The sequence below is a fragment of the Dasypus novemcinctus genome, chromosome 27 (assembly GCF_030445035.2).
Source record: "Dasypus novemcinctus isolate mDasNov1 chromosome 27, mDasNov1.1.hap2, whole genome shotgun sequence".
Classification (NCBI taxonomy): Eukaryota; Metazoa; Chordata; class Mammalia; order Cingulata; family Dasypodidae; genus Dasypus; species Dasypus novemcinctus.
Genome location: NC_080699.1, coordinates 24588810 through 24599430, shown reverse-complemented (window position 1 = coordinate 24599430; position 10621 = coordinate 24588810). Strand labels below are relative to the sequence as shown.

General features: G+C 41.0%; 1 protein-coding gene across 1 annotated transcript; it reads right to left on the bottom strand.

Moving 5' to 3' along the window:
* Window positions 1–471: 471 nt before the first annotated feature.
* Window positions 472–8659, bottom strand: ATP5MG (ATP synthase membrane subunit g). The gene is made up of 3 exons (XM_004456317.4): window positions 8309–8659; window positions 2434–2594; window positions 472–739 (listed from the first exon to the last, which is right to left on the bottom strand). The coding sequence occupies exons 1-3, from the start codon at window positions 8358–8360 to the stop codon at window positions 641–643; spliced, it is 312 nt and encodes a 103-aa protein (XP_004456374.1). The 5' UTR covers window positions 8361–8659; the 3' UTR covers window positions 472–640.
* Window positions 8660–10621: the final 1962 nt, after the last annotated feature.

The following is a 10621-nucleotide window of genomic DNA, read 5'->3' as shown; positions in this document are numbered from 1 at the left end:
TATTCTCTCTTGGGAGGCTGCATTCAAGTTGACAAGAAGTGTCCCCAATATTTATAAAGCTATTATCAAAAGGACCTTTTTGTGATTTTAGCAAAGTGAAACAGTCCAAATTTTATTTTTTATGATGATTGACATGATTTAACTACATCATTCTGGTACATGGTATTCGATTTCTCCTAATGTAGCAAGTTTCAGTTTTCTCAAGGTCTTCTCTGTTACTTTTTTGGAAATAAAGCTTAAACAACATACTTCAAACCTTAGTCCCAAACTAAAATGTTCTCCATACATATATACATACCAGGTTGATAAATTCACACATATCCTTTCCAATTTCAGACTAAGCAAAGACATGCATTTAGAGCTCTATTTTTTTTTTTTAGAGCTCCACTAAGGTATCCAAGTAAAAAACACTTGAACTTCATATCAAGAAATCTGTATTGTGATTCTGTGTTTGAGAGAGAAAACACTGAATTTCACAGATTATCTTATTTATTTGATAGCAGTCTAATCACACATGGTCCAAGAGGGAACACTGACTTTCACACATTATCTTATTTATTCAGATAGCAGTCTGATCATACATGGTCCAAGAACACTCAAATAGTAAAACCAAAAATAATCAGATGTTAAAGACTGGTCTTCAAACATCATAGCCAATGATGCCACGCTTTCCTATGATCTCGCCGATATAAAACCACATCCACACCTCAGTGGCCACCAAACCATTCAGAAGAGCTTCCTGAAAAAAGAAGCACACATTTTAAGATATATTCCTTTCCTAATGTACTTACAACTATTCTTCTCCAGGATTAAATGAGAGAATATAAGGATGCTATTCAAACTAGAAGGCAATTTTAGTCAAAGTCAAGATTCAGCAAGGTTAACTTTCGCTCAACTGCCAAGAACCCTTGAACTTTCGATTGTGTAAGGTAAGTAGTTCAGAGCGTATAAATTCTTCCCAAGCATTCTCTAAAGATATGAACTGATTTAACCCTTTCATTATTAGCTTATGAGATACTTTATGAGCCCTAAAACAACCCACATCCTGGAAAGAGCTGACACATTTAGACAGGGCATTCATATGAAAGGATGGCCACAGAAAGGCAAATCTCTGGATAGACATTTCTGTCTGGCTGAAGAAAATCTGTTGAAAGATGCCCGTCTTCCTCTTTAGACATCATTTTTATTCATATTATGTGGCTTAACTCTTCCCAAGTATTCAGCTGCTATTCAGTTTGTGAAACTCTTAACGTTTTCTTAGTGTGAAGAGAAAAAGTTCACATATGGTTCCAGGAAAAGTACTGTTTCATCCAAGTACCAGCTTCATGGATCTCCATACCCCAACTGAAAAAATGCCTTCCCACAACAAAACTGAGCCTCTTCTTTTCTTTTATCCCCCCTTGCGGCTTTTTATTTTTTATTTATCCCCACCCCCCCACCCAGCCACGGCTTGCTTGCTATCTGTTCTCTGTGTCCATTCACTGCGTGCTCCTCTATGCTTTTGCTTGTCTCCCTTTTTCTTGTTTCGCCTTGTTGAGTTGGCTCTCCATGGCGCTTGTGGGCTGGTGGCACTCCGCGGTGCTTGCGGGTCAGGTGGCACTCTGTGGTACTTGTGGGCCGGGCAGCGCTCCGTGGCGCTTGCGGGCGAGCCTGCCTTCAGAAGGAGGCCCCGGAACATGAACCCAGGGCATTCCATATGGTAGACGGGAGCCCAACTGGTTGAACCACAACTGCTTCCCTGAGCATTTTCTTTTTAGCATTTCTAGAAGTGAATTTTCCCCTTCAAATTAGACAGATATTATTGGAAGTCTTTCGAAAAATAACTATGTTTTTCATGGATATACATCTTCAAGAAAGCAATAATTTAGTTCTTTAGGTTTATTGTATCCTGTGCCTGGGTCAAGCAAGTAAATATAAAATTAAAGTTCCAATTCTTGTAGTCTTTTGATCTTAGTGCAGTTCAATATTTCTTCATATCATATTATATGTTTGTCAGGTTTGGTGTTTTTTTCCTCTTCCACATGAATGTTACCTTCCTGACTGATATAGTCCAAGAGATCTTTTGGCCAAATTGGGGCGAATTCCAGGGCTACAGATGGAAAAAGGTACTGAATCAACAAAGCAAGTCATCCTATTTTAGTATACTAACCAAATAGGAAAGATGAAAAAAGTCACCCAGTAAAAATGCTTACTTCTTTGTTATAGGATACATCTACCTGGAAAGTAAGACACAAAATGGCCCAATTATTTCTACCCAGATGACAAAATTAGAAAGGTAAATATCTTGGTAGGCAGTCAAAAAAAGAGATAATCTCTCATTATGTTGGGTTCAGTCGTACTGGAAACTACATATATTAATCAAAACAATCAGAAAAATCCCAAGGGAAGACATTTTCTCTGATGCATATACATTTTCATTTAGTCCATGGTTACCTTAACTGTGAGCTGTTTGAAGCTACCAGTCTGAGCACTTCTGACTATTTTTTTTAGGCTCTGAATAGCTGTAGGGATCTCAGCAGGGGTTGGAGGAACCAGCTCAACCTTGGCATAATGCCAAAATGTGGCCAATCGAGGCTTCGAGTAAGTCACAGCAGCTGGAAAAAACAAAACAAAACAAAAACAAAAAAACCCAGGATGAACTCACTAGAGACTGAAAGAAGCAGATGTGTGGGTTGGACACAAATATTTATTCATGCATCACATTCATTCACTGCTTATACCAAATGTGCACCCAGTGTGAAAAGTCAAAGCTGCTCCCTAGTAACAAGAGGCTTTTAAAGATGCAGAACACCTGTGTCACAGGGGAAGTTCAACCAGGCAGGAAGCCTATAAGGCACATTCAGTTATGCCAGGACTTCACTAGTGGCCAGCTAGTACTATTACTTCATTTATGAATGGCAAATCCAGTTAACTGTAAAGTTACTAGGAGTTGGATTCAAAAACAAGAAAATAGCATTTCTACCGTATTTTCTTGGTGGAAAGACCAGACAATTTAGCGGAAAAAGGGGCAAGAAAGGAAGGGAAGGAGCAATGTTAAAGGAACCCTTAAGATTAAAACTTGCCACAATATTGGCCATAAATCCAGATGGAATTATACCAATTAGCACACATTTTTGGTATCTTCATCGATATGTGCTAGATTAAACCTCTCTTTAACAAAAGCACAGCTGCTCCTCCTTCAGAAACACCACAAACAATCAAAGTTAAGCCTACATTTATTGTTAGGAGCAGCAAAATCTTGAATCTATTACTAAGCTGAAATTCCTCAAGGTTTTCCTGTTTCAAGAAAAAAGATCCTTAACATACGGGGTTAAATGTGAGACTACGGTAGTAATTTCAGGAAGAGAAAGGCATTTTATAAAAATAATTTCAAGAGAAACCTAATAAAAAGTAGCATGAATACATGAACATCCATAAAGTATCTACCGTTCAAAGATGGGTCATCCAAGATTTTTGTTGCTTTTCCTATTACTAATTGGCTGTATTTGGGTATTTCACTACTTTTAGTATTACTATCTCCATCATTCTCTGTGCTTGGAGATTTGGGTAAATCTTTAAGCCAACACAAAACTCTAAGATAGTTTTAAATAGAACTGTCCAAAACCTGTAAGATAGGGCAATTAAAAAGTATAAAGTTGGGAGCGGATGTGGTTCGCTGAGTTTGGTTCCTGGTGCCTCCTGAAAAAAAACAAAAACAAAAACAACAAGCAAAACAAATGAAAAAAAAAACTACTCAGGGAAATTGATGTGGCTCAGTGGTTGAATGCTGACTTCTCATATGCGAGGTCCCAGATTCAACCCTGGCCCCCGGTACCTCAAAAGACAAAACAAAACAAACAAAACAAAACAGGGAAGTGGCTGTGGCTCAAGCTTTTGGGCTCCTGTCTACCATAGAGGAGGTCCAGGGTTCAATTCCTGGAGCCTCCTGGTGAAGGCAAGCTGGCCTATGAGGCATGCTGGTGCAGTAAGATGATGCAACAAAAAGACACAGGAACAGCCTTGAAGAAAATACTGCCCAAGTATCATGAAGAATAAGAGATGCAGCAGACCAAGGAGCTGAGGTGGCACAAGAGATTGAGTGCCTCTCTCCCACTCCAGAAGGTCCCAGGATCGGTTCCCAGTGCTGCCTAAAGAGAAGACAAGCAGACACAGAAGAACACACAGCGAATGGACACAGAAAGCAGACAGCAAGCAGAAAACAACAATGGTGGGGGGGGGGAGGGGGAGGGGGAGGGGGAGGGGGAGGAATAAACACATAAATCTTAAAACACTAAAGTCTTTAGGAATAGTTAACCAATTGTGTCTAAAACTATCTTTAACATACATGTATTTCATTCTTTAAAGAATGAATCAGCATACTGCACATAAACACTGGTAAATCTGTTTCTCAGGGAAACAGGCTAAAAAATTTGCAACTGCTTTACAGGTTTACAGGATATGAACAAAACTAAGTGAATGAATGGTGGATGGTGAGACTACATTTCTCACTAAAGGAGAGGCAAGTTACAGATAAGCAAGAAAAGAAGCAAGAATGAACCCTGTGGGAACCGAGAGTGCCTATAACTGCAAGCATGAGAATCATATCCATCAGCCATGTGAGATTCTAAGCCCCCTCTCAATTTAGAGGTGGAGTGGACATCACCATCCTAGGGTCCACAGGATGGAGGAATATAATATGGATTGGAGTGGACTTGCTGGTATTCTACTACAGAACTGTTATGACGCTAGCAATGGGCCAAAACCCACTGGATGGACTGGGGGAGAAGTGTGAACTACAATAAAAACTACAGTCCAAGCGGTGTGGCAGTGCTCCAGGGTGTATTCATCAAATGCAATGAATGTGCCTTACTGAAGAAAGTGGATGTTGAAGTGGGAGAAACAGGGGAGAGTGGGGGAAGGGGTGGGGGAATATATAGGAACCTCTTATGTTTTTTAATGTAACATTTGGTGTGATCTATTTATCTTAAAAAAAAAAAAAAAAAAGGGTGAACCCTGTGGTACTGGGTTAGAGTTAGAGACACCTGTATGAATGCATGTTCAGCAATACACACATGGATACAGACAGAAACCATTCTAACATGTATATATACATGGGTTAGCAGAAATATATATAGTAGCTAGCTCTATCTGCTGAGGGAGTCTAGAAACAATGATATCCTAGGAGCAAGGAACACACCCAGTGCTCAGATTTTACTTTGTAATTACCACCGTCCAGTTAAAGGAACCAAGGCTCCTTGACGAAGTGGCTGATTCAAAGGCTGAGGCAGGGAAAATACAAGCTAAGTGCGAATGAAGCATCTTGTGGTACCAGAAAGTAAGGAAAGGCTAAAAAATAAACAAACAAACAAACAAACACAATGTAAGGACTGGAGCATGTCGAGGAGACAGAGATACCAACCTGAAAGCATTCCCAATGGTCAAGCCTGGATCAATTTGAGCAACAACTTTACTGGAATTGTAGTTGGTGTTGGGGTTTAAGATATATTTAGGGGATTTGAATCTCTGGACTGACAATATGATAGCCAGGCCCTGAGCCTCAACAGACTCCAGCTCCTACAATCTGATTTATTGGACTCACCTCACTCAGCTAAGATGGAGTTGAAGAAGGACAACCACCACACCATGGAGCCTAGAGTGCCTACAACTGAAAGCAGGAGGATTGCATCCAGTATCCATGTGGAATCTGAGCCTCCTCTTGACATAGAGGTGCAACGGACACAACCAATCCAAGGTCCACAGAGAAAAGGTGGCATTGGAGTGGGAAAAGTGGACATGGTGGCTGATGGGTATGGGGAATGGCAGGAAGAGATGAGATGTGGAGGCGCCTTTGGGACTTGGAGTTGCCCTGGATGGTGCTTCAGGGGCAATCACCGGACATTGTAAATCCTCCCAGGGCCCACTGGATGGAATGGGGGAGAATATGGGCCATGATGTGGACCATTGACCATGAGGTGCAGAGATGCCCAGAGATGTACTTACCAAATGCAATGGATGTGTCATGATGATGGGAGTGAATGTTGCTGGGGCGGAGTGGTGGGGTGGGGGTGGTGGGGTTGAATGGGACCTCATATTTTTTTCAATGTAATATTTTTACAAAATCAATTTTTAAAAAATTTGAGCAACAAAATGTACAAGTTCGTATAATAAATAAATGGGGAAGAGACAAATCCATCTTACAGAAGAATTTCACTTAATATATGTAGGAGATGGAACTTACCCTCCTCCCTATTACCCTGCTAGGCAAGAAGATAGACCTACTTTCTTCTAAAAAAAAATAGAGTTTGGAAAGGGAAAAATAGTAACTTTACAGTGGAGAAACATATCAAATACTATTTTAACCTAATGAAGGTTACTATTACCTATGATGTCAGGTGGATATCATATACCTCCCAATATGATGTGATAAGGCCACTTGACATCTGTAGTATTCTTTCCAAAAACCTACAGCTCCAGTCTAATCCTGAGAAAAACACCAGACAAGTCCTGATTGGGGGACAGTCTACATGATACTTGGGCAGTATTCTTCAAGGCTATCATGATATGAAAAACAAGGGTAGACTGTGCAATTGTCACAGACCAGAGGAGACTGAGGAGACCTGACAACTAAATGCAATGTGGTACCATGGATTGGCTCTGGAACAGAAAGAGTAATGGAAAAACTGGTCAAATCCAAATAAAACCTCTCTAGTTAATAGGAAAAACAAAACAAAACAAAACCCAGACTGACCTATCTGGGGATAGGTTGAAGATAAAATTACTTATTTCTGACAGTTTCTTTGATCCCCAGGAGAATTAACAGATAGAGACCATAATTTTCTTAGGCATTTAAAGTTTACATTTAATACACTAAATTATGTTATAAAGCAAAATATATTTCCACTTTGTTAGCATTCTGGCCACAGGGACTCCTCCTTTTTGAGTACTTTTGGAAAATAGCAACAGTTTGCTTTCAATTATTCATATTAGTGGAAGTAAGGGCTTATACAATATAGTACATAACAAAAGTTATTTTGATATTACTTTTATTTTTTGGATTTTATCATTTAAATTCGTTTGCAATTCCCCAAGACACAGCATCTAAAAGATATGAAAGCCATGCTATGAAAAAAAAAATTGAAAATGAAAAGATCTGCTTCAAATAATCCACAAAATCTAAAGACTGAAGCCTTTAATATTTCTTTTTATTTATATAAAATTGTAGAGTTTTATCATAACGGATATCTTGATGACCTAAGGTTGAGTAAAAGTTGCAAACCTGAGAAATTTTGTGGGAAAAATGTGCAAAATGTCTTTACTAGCGTATGGGCTTCTGTAGGAAGAGAATCAAGTATCTGGCACTCTAAAGCCTTCAACAACTACTCATTGTTTGGCTGCTAACGGAAATAAGGTGAGAACGAATAACAATGTACCAACCACATAGTGAAATAGGTTAAAAAACATTAGACGTATTTTTTAACATGTATTTTAAAAATCTTTCTATTCACACATAATCAAATTTGCGCGAATTCTGTTTAGAGAGATCTGCCCTCCAACCACTTAGTAGACTTTAGCCCACCTAATAAAGAAACTTAACGTCAATTTATCTCACAGCGGGAATAAAATGAATAGCTTGCTATCCAGCAGACGCTTGAAATACTAACACAACAGACTACTATTCAGGGCTATGAAAGAGCGGTTTCCAGTGAGGCTTTGGCTCTTCAAACGGAAAACAAAGAAAACAAAAACCCACAAAAAACTCCACGAATGCTAACCTGTAATAATTAAGATTAGTGTTTATACGCTTTCCGTTCTAGGCTTACTGGAACAGGGACACTCACCCCTAAAGTGCAATTCCACCGCTTAAAGCGGAAAGGATCTGAGAATTTGGCCAAGGCAGAAAGCAAAGTCAACGTTCATAAGCTCATCCATTCCTGGAGACTTCCAAATACTCCATGGAAAACCATACAATCTGATGAGGCCGAATTAGTGTGCTTGTACACGACTCTGCCCTTCCTTTTCCTAGCTCTTCTAAAAGGGCCAACCTTTCCAGATTCAATTCCCAGAGATGCAAGGGGGCTCATGGCGGCGGGTGCCGATCAACTCCGGCTCCCTTCCCACTACTTCTCTTTATCGTCCCGGTTAAAATTCAGGAACTTCTAGGTTGTATCAAGTCTAAGCTGCAGCCTAGGAAAGCAGAACGCTAGAGAAAACCTGTCTGCTGCTCTCTCCACCTTCGCGTCGTCCCCGGCTTCCGCAGGCCCTGCAGAGCCATTTTCTCACTCGCAGGCGCTCGCACGCGCCTTCCCGTCCGCCCAGATACCCGCCTCACCGTTGACCAGCGCCGGAGCCTTCTCTGCGAGGTTTCGGACAAACTGGGCCATGACTCTAGAACCGAGAGTCTGTCAGCGCGAAGAGCCCGATGAATGTCACCTCCGGGAAGGACCCGCTGCAGGACCCCGTCCCTCTTCCAAGGTCAGGCCTCCTCTTTCCGCGCCGGTCCAAGATATCCAGGTGTCCTACTATCTTTCCGGAATCCAGTTAGTCAGTGTTTTTCTTCAGTCATGGGGGAGAAAGTGGATATACAAAAGATGAGATCTCAGATCGCGTAAAGGACGATGGGAATCATCACAGGAACAGGCACTGCTTGGGACAGCCACACGCTGAGGTCCCGAAGGCCGGCGAGGTGAGGAAAGGCGCATGCGCCCTGAGCTCCCGGTTCTCTCCTTGGCGCGGAGCTCATCTTTTTTGCGTGTGGTGCTTTCGCGGTTATTTTGAGAGAATGTCGGAAGTAAGGACCGGAAGGCACTGTTTGATTTTCTGGGCCAACACCACAGTTCCTCAAAGACAGAGAGGGTCCATCGCCAAACATGAAGTTAGGGGCAGAGCAGGTACTCCATAACCTAAACTATTTAATTCAGCCCATGCCTTGCTTTAGCTGGTTTTTTGTAATCCAGTCTCCTCCCAACCCCACCTCCCACATCCTGTATCTGGGTTGGAATCCGATTCCCCGAATTCCCTAGTCAGCCACACTGAGCTATGCGGATGTGAAAAACAAAATCACATTCCAGAGGGCCTCCCGTACGCCAGGCATTTTGAAATGTAAAGAAAGCCTGTGTTAGGTGTTGTCTCTTTTGAGCCTGGGATTGATAACGATGTGTCCAAGGCCACATAGCTAGTGAGCGGCAGAATTGGGATCTGTAAAGGTTGCAATATAAACAGATGGGGCATCAGTATCATACAAGGCATGCTGCTGATATAGGAAGATTTCCTAAAAGAAGAGACCTTAAGATGATGTATAAGGGAACAGACTTATGTTAATACTACAGAGGGTTGAAACTTAGCAATTTAGTTTAATATGACTGGAAGAAAAAAAATGTATGTAGGAAAGTGACCTTTGATGAGAAGGACAGAAAGATATTGTTTCCCGGGAGGCCTTGAGCAGAAGTAAACTCTGGTTGTGGGGATGGTTGAAGAGGTGAGGAGAAAAAGTAGGAGTGATACTACAGGAGCCAAGGGCAGCGTTTCAGTGTAGGAGTGATTTGGCTGCCCTAGATAATGCAGCAAAGTCAAATGAAGGGAAAGTTAATTTAACAATATGAAAGTCTTTGACAACATTACCCAGAGTTTCAGAGTAATAGGATAGAAACCAGAGTGAATGGGTGAAGGAAAGAAATGTGGTTGTAAAGGAATATAAGTCAGAAAGCCAAAGAGAGTTTGGAGATAGAGAGGAAGGGGATTAATAAGATTCCTGATGAGGCAGGAAGGGTGGTGAAAGAATTAGCCTTAGAAAGGAGGGGCCTCATCCAAAGATGGGGTGATGGGAGGGAAGCTTGAGAGTGGAGATTATGAAAGTCTTTATCTTCCCAGTGAAGTTGAAGGCAAGGACATCTGAATGTGAAGGGTGATTGTAGATGGCAGAGAGTTGGAGCAAAGAGGTTAATTTGGAATCGCTGTTGAAGTTAAGGGCAGACAGAAGGGCTGTTAGGTAATGTTAGAGACCAAAGTTTGTGGTCACACCACTCTAAAGATTGTGTCATATTTCTCCAAAAGTGGTCTATAGTTTGGGTATTAGAGCAGAGGGAAATGGTTGGGTTAATTTAGGCTGAGGTTTGGGATGGCAGAGGTCATACAAATAAGAGGCAAGAAAGGGGAACATCATAGTGAATTAATAAAGTGAAAGACTTGGGGTTTAGACCAGGTAAGAAGAAAAGTAATGCCAAAAAGGAGCTGATAAGGAAAAAACATTCCCTGAGACTCATCCTCTAAACCAGGGATTCTTAACCTTTTTTGTCCCACAGACCCCTTTGCCAGCCAGGTGAAAATCATGGACCTCTTCTCAGAATGCAGCAACTGATAGTTTTATGACACTCAACTAGTGTCAGGTCTAACAGCTACCGTAATCTTGAAGTATGGATGAGTGTTAAGTAATTTTTCAAGCTATGCAACAACTGTAATGTGATATCAAATGAATACTACTGTAATTTATTACATACATTCATAAATGAAGTGTGAGATTTCAGTTAAAGGTCAGAGAAAATAAAGAGAAGTTGATTTTTTTCAATTCAAGCTCATGGATCCCTTGAAATCTTTCCATGGACACCTGATCAAGAACCCTTGCTCTATATAGAACCCCATGGTCTCC